The 19,728-nt window shown below is 38.4% G+C and overlaps 1 protein-coding gene and 1 long non-coding RNA gene across 2 annotated transcripts in view; one reads left to right on the top strand and one right to left on the bottom strand.

The window, feature by feature from the left end:
- LOC141504613 (polycystin-1-like protein 2) overlaps positions 1 to 19,728 on the top strand; it is a 157,984-nt gene that overhangs the window by 58,328 nt on the left and 79,928 nt on the right. Inside the window, 4 exon segments of the mRNA XM_074209734.1 lie at positions 3,798 to 4,023; positions 9,046 to 9,239; positions 11,529 to 11,759; positions 13,031 to 13,132. Coding sequence (XP_074065835.1) covers positions 3,798 to 4,023; positions 9,046 to 9,239; positions 11,529 to 11,759; positions 13,031 to 13,132 — 753 coding nt within the window.
- LOC141504615 (uncharacterized) overlaps positions 1 to 19,728 on the bottom strand; it is a 37,330-nt gene that overhangs the window by 1,221 nt on the left and 16,381 nt on the right. The window contains exon 2 of the long non-coding RNA XR_012473429.1: positions 860 to 967. This is a non-coding gene — a long non-coding RNA (uncharacterized LOC141504615). The remainder of the gene's footprint in view (positions 1 to 859; positions 968 to 19,728) is intronic.

Genomic DNA, 19,728 nt, shown 5'->3' with positions numbered 1-19,728 from the left:
AGTGTTCTTAACCTGAGGTCTGTGGAAAGATTTCAGGGGGTCCATGAACTTAAGATGAAAAAAAATACATCTTTATTTTTACTAACCTTTTGTTTTTGTTGTAATTTTTTGTATTTTATCTTATGCATTTAAAAATATTATTCTGAGAAGGGGGACATGGGTTTAGTCAGACTTTCTTTTTTTTTTTTTTTTTGCAAAGCAATGGGGTTAAGTGGCTTGCCCAAGGCCACACAGCTAGATAATTATTAAGTGTCTGAGGCTGCATTTGAACTCAGGTACTCCTGACTCCAGGGCCGGTGCTTTATCCACTGTACCACCTGGCCACCCCTAGTTTAGAAATTTTTTAAAGGTATTTTTCTCAATTTCTGTTATTCTACTTTGAAATAGATAACTGTTTTTTATTATCTTTGCATTGTTTGGAGTTTTTTGGTATATGTATTGTCATATTTGTTCTTTTACTTAAATCACAAACCTGCCTAGAGCAGGATTTTGTTTTTTTAAGTTTTTGCAAGGCAATGAGGTTAAGTAGCTTGCCCAAGGCCACACAGCTAGGTAATTATTAAGTGTCTGAGCCCGGATTTGAACTCAGGTCTTCCTGACTCCAGGACCGGTGCTCTATCCACTATGCCACCTAGCTGCCCCTAGTCAGATTTTCAAAGGTATCTATGACCAAGAAACAGGTTAAGAAGTCCAGTACTAAAGAGCTTTGAGAAATATTGTGTGTTTAAATATTATTATTCCATTTAAAAAACATCTAAATAATATTATTATTCAGGCAGAATGAGCTGGGTAGTGGTGGGGGAAACTCTCTTATGATAAAAAAAAATTTTTTTCAATAGAAAGAGCTAGCCCCTCTTACCTGACAAAGTGACTAGTCTTTGACAGAGGCCAGCCACAGACCTTGGAATGTCTGGAAGCAAGGAAAAGTAGTTTCCCTTTTAAGGTTTTGACTGCATTGATGGTTTTCCTTAAGAAGAATGAACAATACAAAGTCAAAAGTACTAGATCTGGAGTCAGAAGACATAGTTTGGAATCTTCTACTTAATTCCTATGTAACCTTGAGCAAGTCACATAGCCATGAAGTGCCTCTATTTTCTCCCTTATGACAAAAGAGAATTCAACCAAATTATTTCTTTTTTTCAAAAGTTTTATTCATTTAAGGCAATGGGGTTAAGTGACTTGCCCAAGGTCACACAGCTAGGCAATTATTAAGTATCTGAGGTCACAGTTGAACCCAGATCCTCCTGACTCCAGGGCTGGTGCTCTAGCCACTGTGCAACCTAGCTGCCCCAAATCAAATTATTTCTAAAGTCCCATTGAACTTTGGTGACATTCTCATCAACCTACCAGACCCCATCAACCCTGAAATTCATACCTGCCCCTGGGGCTCCTCCCTCCCTTTGACTGAAGAGAATAGAGGATTAACAGAAGAGAACTCCCAGTTTTTCCATTTAGGGACAATACTCAAGGCAGCCATCTCTGCATTTCCCAACTGGCTGCTCCTTTGGACCTTTCATATCTCCTCCCTGGTTTGTTCCCCTTCCCTTTTCTGTGTATTTTTAGGTGTTGTATTGTGAGCTCCTTGAGGGCAAGGACTATTTGTTGCTTAACTTTCTTTTCTCCCCCTCCCTCCCTTCCTTACTTGCTTTCTCTCTTTCTTTCTCTTTCTTCTACACTGCTTAGCAAAGTACCTTGATGTATAGTAGGTGCTTAACACATGTTTATTGACAGACTGTGTTATGTTAAGAATACTCTGGACTCAGCAAACAGAGGACTGATTAACCAATTCTCTGATTATGAGTCATGCTCTCATGTTTTGACACTGTCAGACTAGGCTTCAAGTTTGTCTTATAAAAAGGATTGGGAAATGAACAGGATTTTCAGTGATCATGTCTTTTTTTAATTGATATTTTATTTTTCCAAATACATGTTAAGAAAGTTTTTTGAACATTCATCCATATGCATATATATACATAATATATATATATATATAAATATATATTTTTTAAATTACACAATGTACTTCCACCCTCCCTTTCCACCCCCTCCCTTCAGGGACAAATAGTCAGGTTAACATTGTTTAGTGTCCATTTCTCTGGAGAATCACATGAACATAGACATGAACACTAATGGGCTATGCTGTTTGTAGGATTTAGAGAAGGAAGGGAGCTTAAAGTCACATCAACTAATTTGTTGAGGATTTATTAAATATTATTTAAATATTTATTAAACTATACTAAGTGCTGGGAAAACTGCAAGAAAAAAAAGTAGCATTTTCACCTGGTATCTGTTTATTCCCACCTAAATGTCCTACCAGTTCCTCAAACTGAGCATGTTCAAAACTGAATTCGTCATCCTCTTTTCAAAATCTACCCTTTCCTTCCAATTTCCCAATTCCAATGGCCACCTAAGTCTCTTTGAAAAATCTCAAATCCATCCTCTCTTTTCCCTTCTCATAGCTCTCATTCTATTATATACTCCTCATGTCTTATTTGGATTATTGCTATAACCTTGTCACTTGTCTCCTTGCCTCCATCCGGTCTCTCTTTTCTCTAAGTTATCTTCACTCTGATAGAATAATCTAGGATTCTGGGACCATAAAACTTGAGAGATGATCTTCTTAATGCATAGTCTAATGAAGTCATTCCTTTATTCCACAAACATCAATGACTCACTATTGTCTACAGACTAAAATACAAACACCTTAAACTGACATTCTCCAAGCTGTCCTTATAGACTGATTTCATGAACTCTATGTTCCAGATAATTTGGACTACTAAATGTCCCTTGACCTTATCATGTCCCTTATTTTTCATGTTGCCCTCATGTATGGATCAGACTCTCCCTGACTCATTTCCATTAGGTAAAATTCTTTCACTTCAAGACTCATACAGGTACCATTTTCTCTACAATCCTTCTCCCTCATCTGGATACCCCTTCATTCCCTGAACCTTTCAAGTCACTTTGATTGATCTTTCCTATGTTCTTAATCCTTTTCTAATTTAAATTATTAAATATATATGTCTCCTACCTACCCTTAACAGAAGTTCCTTGAGAGTGAGGTCCATGTCATTTTAATCTTTGTATATAGCAGTGTGCTGGTATGTGGTTACCAAGCAGCTCTTTTTCTTTTTTAGGTTTTTGTAAGGCAATGGGGTTAAGTGGCTTGCCCAAGGTCATACAGTTAGGGAATTATTAAGTGTTTGAGGCCGGATTTGAACTCAGGTCCTCCTGACTCCAGGGTGGTGCTCTGTCCACTGTGCCACCTAGCCGCCCCCCCACCAAGCAGCTTTTTTTCTTAAAAAAAAAAGCATGTACAGCACCTGGAGTCAGGAGGACCTGAGTTCAAATGTGATCTCAGATACTTAATAATTACCTAGTTGTGTGACCTTAGGCAAGTCACTTAGCCCCACTGGCTTGCCAAAACAAAAAACAAAAAAACCATGTACAATATGTTTAGTCTGCATTATTAATTGCCTCCTTCTCTATTACCTTAAGTCTAGACAATCAACAAAATAATAAATCAAGTCATCTAACTTATACCATTTACCTATTTTTGAAATGTAAATCTCACACTGAAAATTTAACAAGGGATTCTGGAGCTTTTGAGCTTTCTAATACTTACCGCTGTTTGTAATACAAACAGAATGTAACAGAATCCAAGACCTACTACATGCATTATTTGGATCTAATATACAATTGATGATAAATCTATACGCTGAACTGAACTACAGTTGCTCCTACATTTCTAAGAACTACTTAGCTTTTTATTAGCCATTATGCCATTATTTTTGTAGATCTTATTGCCTCGATTTACAAAGTTAAAGGACACACATACCATCCTGAATCTAACAACTTCATCTACTTTGCAAGTGAATATGACTTCTGGAAATGCTTCTCTGGTGATCCACCTTGAGTGGGACTTTGATCTCCCACTCACATTGTACTTGGGCTATGGATACTACCCCAATGAGACCAACTATGATGTCAAAACTCACCTTCAGCAGAAGACTGCTTTTATAGGTATGTATTCCTCTATTAGAATGTTAGCATAACATAATTGTATGTTGATGATGGCTATGGGTCTCATTATATGCCACTAAACAGCGTTTAAAAAAGATATTATCCATTCTAAACCAGCTAGACAACAGCTTTAATTAGAATTAAGGGGAAAGTTCTTGAATCCCTGAGCTACCCAGATGTCATAGTGATGCCAATCTACCCCCTGTGAGCAGAACTAGAATTTGGATATAGAATTTAGAATTTAGCTGATTCTAGGCACCTAGCATTTTACTAACATTTGCATTAACTTAGCATTTTAGTAGCTCCTATGTCATTGTCTCTGTTGTTTTGGTGTCTCGTTAATCATCTACCATGTGTCCAGCTTTGTATCCTCTGCTGTGTGGATATGTGGACAACACCTTTTCTTTTGATTCTTTCTTGATTCTTAGCTTCTATGAAACTCTGCTCTCATGGTTTTTATTCCTTCTCAGCCTTCTGCCATCATCTCTTAAAGCCCCACTTGTCATTTTGCTGATTATGCCCAGCCAAACCTCAGCTGGGGAAGGTCAAGAAAATCATGCAGCTCCAGGAGCAAATTTCTGTAACATAACCTCAAAAGGCACTCATTGATGCTAGGCAATCTTTTTATATACCTCCCTTATGAACTCACTACCCCATTTTCCACAGTGGCTCTTCCAAATCTTTTTAATCCCTCCCATGGTTCCTCCTCATTCCACTCTCTCAACTGAGACCCTGCCTTATACTTCACAGAAAAAACTGAGACCCTTCTCCCTTCTTCATTTCCTGTCACTCAGGTGCCTTTGCCACTGTCTCTTTTATCATCCCTGTCTCACATGATGCAGTAGCTTTATTCCTTACTAAGGCTAACCCCTCTACTTGTTCAAGTGATGCCATTCCATCTGTCTCTGCCAACAGATTGACTCCTCTCATGATCCCTGCTCTTTCATTTATTTTCATTTTCTTCTTGTTTACTGACTCATTTCCTACTTCTTATAAACATATCCATGTCTCCCCATCCTGAAAAAAAATCCTTCACTTGATTTTTCCAATTCTGATATCATCTAATATTTCTTCTGCCTTTTGTAACTAAACTCAAAAAGTTACATACAATATGTACCTCCACTTTTTCTCTTCTCCTTCTCTTCATAACCCCTATAATCAATTCTGATTGATTCCACTGAAATACTCTCTACAAAGTTACTGATTATCTTCTGATTGCCAAATCCAGCGGCCTTCTCTCAATCCTCATTATCCTTGACCTCTGCAACCTTTGACACTGTTGATCGCTCTTGATATTTGTTTCTCTCTAGATTTTTAGGACACTATTCTCTCAGTTTTCTTCCTATCTGATCACTCCTTTTGTGATCCTATTGCAGAACACACCCTCAAACTGTAGGTATCCCTTGAATTCTGTCCTGGGTCCTCTTTTCTTCTCCTCTACACAACTTCATTTGGTAACCTCATCAGTTCCCATTAATTTATTTTCCATCTTTATGTTGATGATTTTCAAATCCACCTTTCCTGTTCCAACCTCTCTCATGACCTCCATTCTCACATCTCCAACTATTTTTCAGATATCTCAAACTGAATGAATGTTCAGTAGACATCTTACATGCAATATGACTAAAACAAAACTCATCTTTTCCCCTATATTTTCTCCTACTCCTTCTACTACAGAGGGCAACACTATCTTCCCAGTCCCTCAGTCTCACAATAGAAGTTATCTTGGATTCTTCACTATCTCTTACACCACTCCCCCCATTTAAGCTAATCAACCAAGGTCTATTGATTTCACTTTTACAACATCTCCTGATAATGTCCCCTTCCTCTCCTCTGACAATACCACCACTCTTAGTGCTGGCCCTCATCACCTCATGCCTCAATTATTGCAATAGCCTTCTGGGGGTCTGTCTGCCTTCCTCAAGTCTCTCCCCACTCCAGTCCAGTCCCCATGCAGTCACTGAAGTGACTTTCCTAAAATGCAGGTCTGAGTATGTCACCCCTATATTCAGTAAACTCCAGTAGCTTGCTGCTACCTCCAGGAGCAAATACAACATGCTCTGTTGGCATTCAAAGCTCTCTATAACCCAGCTTATCCTCCCTTTCCAGTCTTCCTTAGAGCCCACTCCCTGATAAGAACTCTTCAATCCAGGACACTCCATCTTCAGCTCTGGGCATTTTACTCTGGCCATCTCCCATGCTCTTCCTCTGCTCCAATTACCAATTTTCCTATTTTCCTTAAAGTCACAACTAAAATAGAACTTTCTCTACAGGGAGTCTTCTTAACCTCTTGCAATTCCAGTGCTTTCCATTTTTTAATTATTTCCAATTTCTCCTGTATATACCTTGCTTTGTTTATATGTTTCCATGTTTACTGCCCTATTATATTGTAGTAAATCCCCTGAGGGAAGAGACCATCTTTTTTTTTTTTTGTATCCCTAGTGTCTGGCACATATAGGCACTTAATGTTTATTGAATAAAATTGAATTGAATTTGCAGGCTCCTCATTCTTCTCCTATCCTACAAATCTGGTGTTTCATGGCTCTTTCCTCTGTTGCCTTTTCTCTCAGTATTCTTTTCCCTTAGTCTTCCCACCCACTCCCACAATTTCACTAGTGACACCTCTAATCTGTTTTTCCACTCATGAGAAATTCTAAACCCCAATCTCTAAACCCCATCTCCTTGCTGGACATCTCCACCTGACATTCCTTTCACTTCAGATTCAGTATGTTCAAGATGATGAGATCAGGTTATAAGGCATATCTGTTCAGGAGTCTAACACACTGTCTCCTTTTTCCTATCAGCATTAACTTCATGCACAATTTTTATTTTAGGTCTGATGGTCAAGAGGATTCCAAGCAATTATCTAGTAGATCTTCCCCTTCTCCTGGGTACAGACTTCAGGGATTAGTAAGGCAAAGGAAATTTCTTGGGACAAAGCAGAAAATGGAGCCCTCAGTTCCCGTGGTAGTGCAAGAAAAAGCTAAAATGATGTTTTCAGTTGGGAAGGTTCTGAGTGGTGGAAGCCCTGCCAGATTGAGAAGGGAAATGAGCATCCTCCTTCTCATTCCCTTCACCCCTGTGATTGAGGAATCTTCTCCCTGGGAACAGGGAATGTTCCACTTATTTCCAAGCACAAAAAACTGAGTCCTACTACATGCTAGGGGTTGAGCTCTTGGGTATATTCCCACTTACGTTTAATCAAGTCTTGTGTAGGGTAGGGAAAAAAGAGAATATATCTTATAGAATTTCAGGGGATAACTTTCCCTTCTTCTTGATTTGGGATAGCATGTCCTATATCACTTCTAGTACTTTTTTCCTATATAAATAAGTGTCCTTTCTTGTACAAAGTCCATTCTCAGAAACTTTTCTATTGGAGGATCATGAAGTCTAACTCCATGGATACTTATTATTTAACATTTATTAACATTTAATATTATTTTTATTTATGTTATTTTTCCAAATAGATGTTATGAAAGTTTTTCAACATTCATCCATATGCCTATGCAAATTATTTATTTATATGTTTATTTAGGGCAATGGGGTTAAGTGACTTGCCCAAGGTCACACAGCTAGACAATTATTAAATGTCTGAGGTCACATTTGAACTCAGGTCCTCCTGACTCCAAGACTGGTACTCTATCCACTGTGCCACCTAGCTGTCCCTATGTATATTTTTAAGCTACACAATGTCCTTCCACCTCCCTTCCCATTCCCCTCCCCTCTGCAGCAAAAAGTCAGGTTAATATTGTACATACACATTTGTGTTAATCATGTTTACAGAGTAGTCATTTTCAGTATGAGGAACTAGGATTAAGGCAAAGATATGAGATTTCTTTTAAATGAATGTAGTATTCATCAGTTCTGAAGGGAGTCTTTTGTTTTGTTTTGTTTTATCTTGTTTTCCTTCCTCTGGATGGGGATAGTATTGTCTGTAGTCAGTCTAAAAGAGTTGTCCTGGCTCTCTGAATTGCTTAGAGCAGTTGCATCTATCAGGATTGATCATTTCACAATGTTGTTATTAATGTGTACTTTATTCTCTTGGTTCTGCTCCCTTCACTCAGCATCAGATCCTGTGATTCATTCTATGCTTTTCCAGAGTCCAACCGTTTATGGTTTCTTATAAAACAATAGTATTCCATAACTTGTTTAACCATTCCCCAATTAATGGGCATCCCCTCAATTACCAATTCTTTGCCTCTACAAAAAGAGCTGCTATGAATATTTTGGAACATGTGGAACTTTTTCCACTTTTTTATGATTTCTTCTGGATATAGGCCTAGAATCAGAATTGCTGGGTCAAAGAGTATGAACACTTTTATTTCTTTGGGCATGGTTCCATATTGCTTTCCAGAATGGTTGGATCAGTTCACAACTCCAGCAATGCATCCATGTCCCCATCCTCCCACAATGTCTCCAACATTGATCATTTCCCCCTTTTCTCATCTTGAACAATCTGATAAGTGTGAGGTGATACCTAATTGTTGTTTTAATTTGCATTTCTCTAATCAATAATGATTTGGAACAGTTTTTCATATGATTTTATATATATGTATATATATATATATATATATAGCTTTAATTTCTTCATTTGAAAACTGTCTGTTCATATCCTTCGATCATTTATCAATTGGGGATGACTTGCAACCTTATAAATTTGATACAGCTTTCTATATATTTTAGAAAAGAGACCTTTATCAGAACTCCTAGTTGTGAAGATTATTTCCAAACTTTCTTCTTTCCTTCTAATTTTAGCAGCACTGATTTTATTAGTGTAAAAACTTTTTAATTTAATATAGTCAAAATCATTCATTTTGCATTTTATAATGTACTCTATTTCTTACTTGGTCATAAATTTGTCCCCTTTCCATAGTTTTGATAGATAATTTCTTGGTCTATTAATTTATCTATAGTGTCACCCTTTATGTCTGAATCCTATACCCATTTTTGACCTTATTTTGGTATAGGGCATTTTCAGAAACTATTAACAGACTGAGCTGCCGCTGAAATGCTTCCCTTCAGGTAAATTGGCCACCTGGATCTTAAGTGCTGAAGATCTGTCTTTTGGCGAAGGAACCTATTACTTAACAGTGATTCCTGCATCTGAATTGGATCCAGTGGCCCAGCATGATGTCACTGTTGGTATTACGTGCTTCATTTCCCAGTGTGTCTTCTGGGATGAGTTCCAAGAGGACTGGAGAAGTGATGGGTGCCAGGTGGGGGAAAACATTGGAAGTGAGAAAAAAGATGTTGGCCAGATTATCACTTGGTTTTAAGCCCTTATGATATCTGACTCACTGGGGGTTAGGGGATAAAGGCTTCACAGATCTTCATTGTACCATAATTGGCTTTGACATGAAAACTTGCTTTGTATACATGCTAAGTAAGATAGTATGGATGGGTAGCCAACATTACTAATGGCCCAATTGGATGCAATTGCTATAGGGCAGTTCATCCTCCAGGGAATTGGATCTGTTACTTTCTAGATCTGTTAATTTCTAGACTATTTAAATCCCATAAGAAGCTGAAGGTGGTGGGAAATGGCAATTGATTGGTGGGTGGAGGTCAGGGACAAGTAAAGGAGCAGGGACAAATTCTGTACTAGCAATAGGCTAACACTCATGTGTCCATTTTTTTTTTTTATGCACATTGATCAACCCATTCTATTCCACTCTCAGGGACTACAACTTAATGAGAGGAGGTTTGTGAAGAGGCTTGAGAGTAGATCTTTCCCTGGGTAGAATGACAAAATGTATGGTCTGCAGAACTGTCCCCATATTGTCCTTTACAATTGACAAAGCCATCTATATCTCTTAAAATGACTAATCACACATCATTCTACTTGTGCATTTTATTATGCATGTGTTCTAAGGAAAAACCTTTTCACCCCTCTGGGCCTCAGTTTCCTCATCTCTAATATGAAGAAGTAGGTCTAGATGAAACTCTATGGTCCCTTCCATTTCCAGATTTATGTCCTTATAATCCTCCATCTCAGAATATTGAAAGGTAGCTGAGTGGCAGATATTCTCGCCAACCTTGAGAATGCAGATGCTATAGCAGCAAAGTGCCCCAAACTCCCTGAGGAACTATCTTTTTTTTTTTGCTGAAGGCATTCTTTTTTTTTTAATTTTACAATTTTTCCGCTAATCTCACTTCCCTCCCCGCACCCCCACAGAAGGCAGTCTGACAGTCTTTATACTGTTTCCATGCTATACAGTGATCGATATTGAATGTGCTGAGAGAGAAATCATGTCTTTAAGAAAAAAATAAAATATGAGATAGCAAAATTACATAATAAGATAACTTTTTTCAGAGACTTTTTAAATTATTTTTTATTTTTTTAGGGCTTTTTTTGGCAAGGCAATGGGATTAAGTGACTTGCCCAAGGCCACACAGCTAGGTAATTATTAAGTGTCTAAGGCTGGATTTGAACTCAGTTACTCCTGCCTCCAGGACCAGTGTTCCATCCACTGCACTACCTAGCCACCCCAAAATAACCTTTTCAAAAAATTAAAGTAACTTTTGGTCTTTATTTAAACTCCACAGATACTTTCTTTGGATCTCCATCACAGATACCCTAAAATTGTCCCTGATTATTGCACTGATGAAATGAGTGAGTCCATCAAGGTTCACAATCGCCCCATGTTGCTGTTAGGGTGTACAGTGTTCTTCTGGTTCTGCCCATCTCACTCAGCATCAGTTCATACAAATCCTTTCAGGCTTCTCTGAATTCCCATCCCTCCCAGTTTCTAATAGAACAATAGTGTTCCATAATGTACATATACCACAATTTGTTCAGCCATTCCCCAATGGACATTCATTCAGGTTCCAACTCTTTGCCACCACAGAGCTGCTATGAATATTTTTGTACAAGTGATGTTTTTACCCTTTTTCATGATCCCTTCAGGGTACAGACCTGGGGAGCTATCCCAATGTTTAAAAAACTTTTTTACCTATGCCTAGCATTGCTCTAGCAAGCAGAGACTCCAGATCCAGTTCTGGGTCATTAACATTCTGTCCAGGGGGTGGCTAGGTGGTACAGTCAGGAGTCCCTGAGTTCAAATCCGGACTCAGACACTTAATAATTACCTAGCTGTGTGGCCTTGGGCAAACCACTTAACCCCATTTGCCTTGCAAAAACCTAAACCCTCCCCCCCAAAACCATATTCTTTCTTTCTGAAAAGAAAACTGTGGACACATGGACACATTGACCCATCTACCATCTCATTAAAGCATTAACAGGTTTTCCTTTCCCCTTCAGTCAAGTTTCTCAGCTCAGAAATGAGATCCCCAAACCAAAAATGTTCATCTGTTCATCAATGTCTGAGGCCCTGAGTTCACCTACCAGCTCTGCTAATTACTACTTGTGTGATCTTGAGCAAGAGACTTAACCTCTCTTTTCCTCAACTGAAAAATGAGGGTAGTGAACTAATTGACCTCTGAGATATTTTCTAACTTGTGATCTCTTTATCTTATTAATGAAGTGCTTTGGGGGGTGTTTTTAGGTGGGTCCGCAGACTACCCTTTACAGTACTCACTGCCTCTGCAACCATCTCACCTTCTTTGGAAGCACCTTCTTTGTGATGCCCAATACTGTTGACGTGAGCCAAACAACTGAACTCTTTGGCACCTTTGTGGACAATCCTGTAGTTGTGACCACTGTGGGCTGCCTCTGTGTGGTGTATGTGATGGTAGCATTCTGGGCAAGGAGGAAAGACATTGAGGACAATGCCAAGGTAAGTGGTCTGAGAGGTTTCAGCTCTCTGTCTCTGTCTCTGTGTCTCTGTGTGTCTCTCTTTCCTCTCTGTCTCTCTATCTAGTCTTTCTATCTTTCTGTCCTCCTGTCTGTCTGTGTCTGTGTGTCTGTCTGTCTGTGTGTCTGTGTGTCTGTCTGTCTGTCTGTCTGTCTGTCTCTCTCTCTCTCTCTCTCTCTGTCTCTGTCTTTCTCTATCTATGTCTCTGTCTCTCTTTTGACCTGTGCTGGCATCCCCATCCCCAGCACTCAGCACAGTGTCTGGCACATATAAGAGCTTAATAAACAACTATTGACCAGATCAGGTCACAAATCCTAGGATCCCCACTAGACAAGATCTAGTTTAGACCTGAGATTTCATGACTAGTGGAGAGGCACTGTGGTAAAATGACCCAGCCAGGCACACAGTGAGTGCTTAATAAATGTTTATTGACCGATTACTGACACTGACAGTGGACCTGGAATCAGGAAGATCTGGATTAAAATTCCATACTACACCAGTTAAGCAAATCAGTTATGTTCTCTAAGTCTCATTTGCTCATATATAAAATAGGGTTAATAATAGAGCTCACCACCTCTAAAGGTAGCTGTAAAGGCTCAGTGAGATAATATATGCAAAGCACTTTTCACATCTTAAAAATTATGGAAATGTGAATTATTATATTATTGCTATTAATTGAAGCGATAGAGTCATTCCTTTTTTAACCATCCTTTGTGAGCCTAGAACAGAAGCTGGGAATCAAGAAGTCTATTTTCTAACCCATTTCACTAACTGGGTGACCTCTGGCAGGGTCCTTCACCTCTCTAGGCCTCAGTCTCCTCCTTGTCTATCAAATAAAGATCATTTCCACCTTGTCTTTCTCACAGGGCAGTTGCAAAGCTAAAAATGACATCACAGATGTTTAAGTGTTTGATTATGGACCAGTCAAGACTTCTGGAAACACAGGAAGGCAATAGGTACTCTTCCCTGGAGGTCTTTAGGCCAAGGTTGAAGAATTGTCAGGGATATTTTAGAACGATTGCTTTCTGAGCTCTCTCCCAGCTCTGAGCATCAGTGGTCTCAGAGTCAGAAGATGTGAATTTGGGTGCCAGCTCTGCTGCTAGCCAGTCATATTAGTGCCTAAAGCTGAAGGGGTCCACCAGCAACCTACAACCTACAGCCCACCTATAACCTGCAAGGAGAGATGACTTACCCTCTCTGCTGGCATTGGCACTGCTCAGCAAATACTTTAATAACATCCTCTTTCCAAACAGGTGAAGATTACAGTGCTAGAGGACAATGATCCCTTTGCCCAATACCATTACCTGGTGACAGTCTTTACTGGCTACCGACGGGGAGCTGCTACCACTTCCAAGGTAAAAAGGGTCAGATGGACAAAATCACCCCAATTTAACTATGCATCAGAGAAGCCTAGCCCAGAAGACAGCATCTGAATTTCTGTAATTGTGATGTCTTTTATGGGTCCAAAATAAAAATCAGAGGATTAAGAACCCCAGTTTAACTAGGCATCAAAGAAACCTATCCCAGGAGATAGGACTTGAATTTCCATAACTGTAATATATCTTACGGGTCTAAAATAAAAATCCCAGAATTAAGAACAGAAAAACAAGCTCATCCTTAAAAGGGGGGAAAAAATGAAGTTGTGCACAAAACACAAAGAATAATAGTACTTTGGTCCAGATGCCTATCCTAATTTTAAATTATCTGTACCACAGTAGGGTGTAGTAGAATGGTCACTGAACACAGAATCAGAAAACCTGGGTTTAAAACCAAGTTTTAATATTTACTAGTGGTATGATCATTGGCAAGAACCTTCAGCTCTCTTGGTCTCAGTTTCATCATCTATAAAATGGGAGAAGAATATCTGCATTACCTTCCTCAAAGGGTTATTATAAAGAATTTAGTTCAGTTCAACAAGCAATACATGATTATGTTGTACTAGAAACTAGACTAGGTTATGTCTGGACTCTCCCTAAATATTTCTAAACATTCCTAAATAACAACTAAATATTACTTGATACATGTACTTATATACTTCTGTAGCCTTGGGTACAAAACTTAATATCCCTCCCTGCCCCATCCCCTTTTCTATCATGTGTCCTTTTGGTTATACCATTCACTTCAGACAAAAATAAAATATAATCCATTTCGTCAAGGATTTGATTCTAGCTCTGATACCTATTGGCTATTTGACCATGGACAAGTCACTTCAATTCTGAATCTTTGCTTCCCCATCTATAAAATGATGGTAATACTTGTATTCCCTGCTTGCTGAGATTATTGTGGGAAAAAGCACTTTAGAAGGCTTAAAGTGTCATATGTGACATTATAGTTTTAGTATATAATTTTATAATCTATAATAATATAAAGAATAACATAATTTAAGATTAGTAATATATAATAATTTTATAATATGCTTATTATATAATTGCTCAGATATCATAGGATCCTTCCTACTTAATTTCTGTGAAACTCCTTACCAGTCAGCATGTATTTATTGAATATTTAATTGAATACCTACCATGTGCATCTCCAAGTGCTATGATGTGTGTGAACACACAACTGTTCTTTTAAAATTTACAATCTACTTGTAGAGGTGAGACAGAGAAGCAAGTATTATTGTTGTTATTGTGACTTTTTGTGACTCCATCTGGGATTTTCTTAGCCAAGATACTGGAATGATTTGCCATTTCCTTCTTCAGCTCATTTTGTAGATAATGAAACTGAGACAAACAAGATTAAGCCCAGGGTCACACAGCTAAGAAAAGGAGGCCAGATTTCAACTCAGGAAGATGAGTTTTCCTAATTCTGAGACAAACAAGGTTAAGCCCAGGGTCACACAGCTAAGTAAAGGAGGCCAGATTTCAACTCAGGAAGATGAGTTTACCTAATTCCAGGTCAGTTGCTCTATTTACTGTCCCATTTAGCTGCAGGAGGCCAGTATACAGGAGGGTATGTCTTGAAGATAAATTGATAGAAATAGTAGGATCTAGAGCTAAATAGTTAGTTATCAATTCCAGTTGGGTTAGTGAGGAAAAGCTTCATAGAGGATGTAGCATCTGATTTGGGCTGTGAAGGATTACAGTAGACAGAGGGGTGAAACAAAGGCATATAAACTGAAGTGAATGGCATAACCAAAAGGACACATGACAGAAAAGGGGATGGGGCAGGGAGGGATATTAAGTTTTGTACCCAAGGCTACAGAAGTATATAAGTACATGTATCAACTAATATTTAGTTGTTATTTAGGAATGTTTAGAAATATTTAGGGAGAGTCCAGACATAACCTTGATGTGCCTTGTTATCAGTATGGCAGAAACAAGTCTCCAAAAGTGTATGAAGTCAGAATGTGGGAGAGTTTATGAAGGGCCCTTCTGGAGTGACTCTGCAGAGTCCAAAAAAGGGGGAGTGAGCCTGTGTTTGGGAGAGAACGAAGAGGTGACTGGTAGCTGGGAACAGCAACCAGGATTAGGCATACCCAAGAGAGAATGAGTGCCAGGGCAGGAGCAGAAATTGACAGCCTAGCTCTACCTGAGCCCAGAAGTTAAATTAGTCTTCACCTGAGAGCCTAAGCTAATGTTCTTTATCCACACATTAACATGTAACTCCTTGAGGGCAGGCAATATTTTTTTTTGCCTGGGGGGGGGGTTATCACTAGCATTTAGCACAGTTCTTGGAAGAGAGTTAGTATTTAAGATATGCTTTTAGATTGACTGAATGATTTCAATTAGCAGTAATATAATTGGGAGCAGTAATGGGAAACTCTCTGATCAGATGGCAAATGACTGAGCTGTCTATGGTCTACACCCAAAACAAGTAAGTGGACCTAGGGCTAAGAATGTAAGTACAAGTGAGTGTGTTTGAGGTCTATGACATGTCCTTGATGTGAATTGTTAAAAAAAAAAAAAGTCAGCATGGTAGAAACAAGTCTGGTAGAAAACACAAGATATGTTCAAGGAATAATGAAGATAATGAAGGATGCAAAAGAAGAAGAGTTCATTGAAGGGGATGAATGGTAGCAGGGAAGGCTGCAGAGGTCCACAACAGTTTATAAAGACCTTAATGCCAAAATAAGGAATTTATTTGTAAAGAACCAGAAATGGAGAGTAATTGAAGGTTTCTGAAGGTGACTTTTAATAGGATAATTAGAGCAGATATACTCTATCTAGGAGACACTAGTGGCAAGTAAGAAGGTAGCACAGTAATCTATGTAGGATGGACTAGGATGATTGTACTGTTTATCGAGAAAAAGGGATGGTTGGTTGAGATTTGGGGAGGAAAAATCTGTAAAATCTGGTTACTGATTATTGGTTAGAAGCTGTTTTTTTGATTAGGGATGTAGAAAAGTAAGAGCCAAAAATGACTGAGATTTCAGTATGGACAGGAGCAAGGTAATGCTATCAATAGAAATGAAGAAGTTGGGAAGAAGGGAAGGTCTGGAAGTGGAGTGGGGATAAGTTCAGTTTTGGAAAAGGTGAATTTGAGATGATAGTAGGACAACTAAGTAAAAATTTTAGGATTAAATTTAATCAATCAACAAATGTCTATTGAGTACCTACTATCCAGGCATTATGCTAGGTGCTTGGGGTAACAAAAGTTCCTTGGAAAGGTCCTTCAATGTAATCTAGTCCAACCTCCTCAGTTTACAGATGAAGAAATTGAACTCTATTGAGGTCATATGACTTGCCCATGATCTCACAGCTGGTAAGTAGCATAACTCTCTAAATACAATATTTCCCTGTACCACACTGGCACCTCTTTATTGAGCTGAAACAGCTCTTTCAAGAGAGAGCTTTGATTGCTCAATTGTGCTGTTCTCCATCCTTATGCTTCTTTCCCTCTCTGTTGGGCATTCCTAACTGATAAATGTTCTATCCTTCCTTAGTCTTCATGACATCATTTTCTCTTAGTTCTTCTATACCTGTGGTTGCTTCTTCTCAGTCTCCTTTGCTGGATAATCATCCTTCTCCCATCATTAAACACAAGTGACCCCCAAAGTTCTCTCCTAGATCTTCTTTTCCTTTTGTTTACCCATTCAGTGATCTCATCAACTTCCATGGGTTTAATTATCTCTACACAGATAATTCACAGGTGTAGATAACCAGGTCTACTATCTGTCTTGAGCTCTAGTCCCACATCAACAAACTGTATGGTGATTTAAAATTCAACAGATCCAAAATGGAGTGCATTATGTTTTTCTCCAAACCCACCTTTCCTGTATCTATCAAAGGCATCACCATCCTTCTAGATACTTGGGTATGCAACTGTAGTGTCATCCTCAAATATTCACTCTCAGTATCCAATCTCTTGCCACACCTTTTGTGTCTGTTCTATTTTTTTCACTCACATATTTGCCTCCCTAATACAGGTTTTCATCACCTACTGCCAAAATTATTGCAATTGTCTTTTAATTGGTCTCTACTTCTAATAATCTTTCCTCTCCAATACATGTTTCATTCAGTTGCTAAAAAGATATTCCTGAAGCTCCTGTGGCTCCCTATTTCCTCTAGAATAAAATACAAATTCTTCTATTTGGCATTTAAAATCCTTTACATCTGACGCCAATCTACTTTTCCAGACTCATTGCTCATAATTCTCCTTCCTGCATTCTGTCCTGTTTGCTGCTCACTATACACAATAATCCATCTCTATCTCAATGCATTTTTATGGGTTGCCCTCTAAATCAGAAATTCACCCCTTTCTCTCTTCCTTTAAGGTTATTTTCCTGTAAATGCCATCTCTCACTCCAGAACTGTTGATCTCCTCAAAGTTATTTGTATCCTACTATTCCATGATGTTTTATACCTCTATTTTGCACTTATTTCTTTGGGTACATTCCCCCCACCAACAGAATTTAAGTTCCTTGAGTACAAGGAATATTTCACAGAATTTCAGAAGGAATTTTAGTGATCCTCATTCCCCACCTTCATTCTCAAAGAAGACCATGACATCAAGATGGGGATGCCATGATAAGCACATGAATTAGATTTGAATGAGACAGTGCTGTACTAAGTCACCAGCCTCACTTTATCCTCCAGAGCCATCTGGGTCCAATGGCCAGATATGACTCAGGACAACTGGAGATGGCTCTGAATGCAAGGTAATCAGTATTAAGTGACTTGCCCAAGGTCACACAGCTAGAGAGTATTAAGTGTTTGAGGTTGGATTTGAACCCAGGTCCTCTTGACTCCAGGATCAGTGCTCTATCTACTACACCACCTAGCCATTCCAACCAAGAGCCAAAAAAGGAAACCCTACTCTTAACATGCCTGACAAACAGACATCGACCCTCTACTTGAAGATCACTAAAGGAGAGAAACCCATTACCTACCTTTCTGATTGTATTCTGACATTCCTCAGATTAACAACATCCTAGAGATCCCAGAACTAAAAATAATACCCAACATATGGCTTTATTACTACTTTCAAATAACTCTTTCCTCATCTTGTATTTGCGAAGCTAATTTTTTAACCTAGTATGACTCTACATTTATGCCTTTAGAATTCCATCTCATTAGCTCCCTCCCTGTCAATCACTGTGCTAGCTATTCCTTCCAGCTTTGTTTCATATGAAGATTTTATTAGTGTGTGCCATTGATGCATTCAGTCAAATCATTAATAAAAATGTTAACAATCCTAGGGAAAAGCACAGATTCTTGGCACACTCCACGGGATAACTCCTTCCAAGTGGACACGGAATTATTAATGAATACTCTTTAAATCTAGTCATTCAATCAGTTCCAAATCTATCTAATTATATTATTGTTTAAATCTATAAGTATATATATATATATATATATATTTTGCTTTCATAAAAATCTAGATTAACTATATCTATAGCATTTTATCAATCCATGAGCTTAAGAACCCTACAACAGAGCAAATAAGATTGGTCTGGCACAAACTTTTCTTGAAGAAACCATGATGATTCTTGGTAATCAAGGTTCCCTTTTCTCACTGTTCATTAATCACCTTTTTATTGGACTATTTTTGAATTTTCTCAGGAATTGCAATCAATCTCTCTAATTTTTGTTAGAAAACTCTACCCTCTTTCCCTTTTTTTTAAAATGGAGTCATATGCCCTTCTTTGGTCCTAAGAAACCTCTCTTATTCTCTACAGATGGTTCAGCATCATATCCTCTAGTTTTTTCAGAACCTAAGGGTATCATTCCTTTGGACCAGGTGACTTGAATTTATCAAGGATCACCCCATGTTCTGTGACTATTTCCTTACTTGTTTTGGGAATCAATTACCTATTAACCAGGTTTGCTCTCTCCTTTCCAGTGCAAAGATCATTATCCTTGACTAAGAAAATAGAATCAAAGTAAAAACAGCATTTCTGCCCTCTTTTTGCTATTGTTTGGGTCATCCCAAACAGCAATCCTGTCCCTTCTTTGAGCTTCTTCTTCCTCTCAGTATAGCTTTTAATGATCTTTTTGTTGTCATTAGCTTTCTTCTCCAGCTTCACCTTATTCTGCACCTGAGTACTTGCTGAAACTATTTGTACAGACCTGTACTATGTGTCATAGGCAGCTAGGTAACACAGTAGAGCAAACAAGGGGCCTCCAGTCAGGAAGGCCTGAATTCAAATCCAGCCTCAAAGAGTTTCTTGCTGTGTAAGCACAAGTCACTCATCCTCTGCCTGCCTTAGTTTCCTTAACGATAAACTTGGGATAATAAGCCCATCTTCCAGGTTGTTGTGAGGAACAAAAAGATGATTATTTATTAAGCATTTAGGACAATGACTGGCACAGAGCAGGTGTTTAGCAAATGCTTAGTCTTTCTTTCCTCATAGTTATCCTTTATTACATATTAGTCTCTTCTGATAATTTCCACTTTTCTTCCTTATCTGAATTGTTTCCTTTTATGGCTTCATATTTTCATTCTTGAGTTTCCCTTCTGTTTTGGACTGTTTTCCCTTTAAACATTTTAGCCTATAGAATTCTATTTA

The sequence above is a fragment of the Macrotis lagotis genome, chromosome 1, assembly GCF_037893015.1.
Source record: "Macrotis lagotis isolate mMagLag1 chromosome 1, bilby.v1.9.chrom.fasta, whole genome shotgun sequence".
In the NCBI taxonomy this organism is placed as follows: domain Eukaryota; kingdom Metazoa; phylum Chordata; class Mammalia; order Peramelemorphia; family Peramelidae; genus Macrotis; species Macrotis lagotis.
The sequence above is the reverse complement of the archived record's forward strand: the minus strand, read 5'-3'. Positions and strand labels throughout refer to the sequence as shown.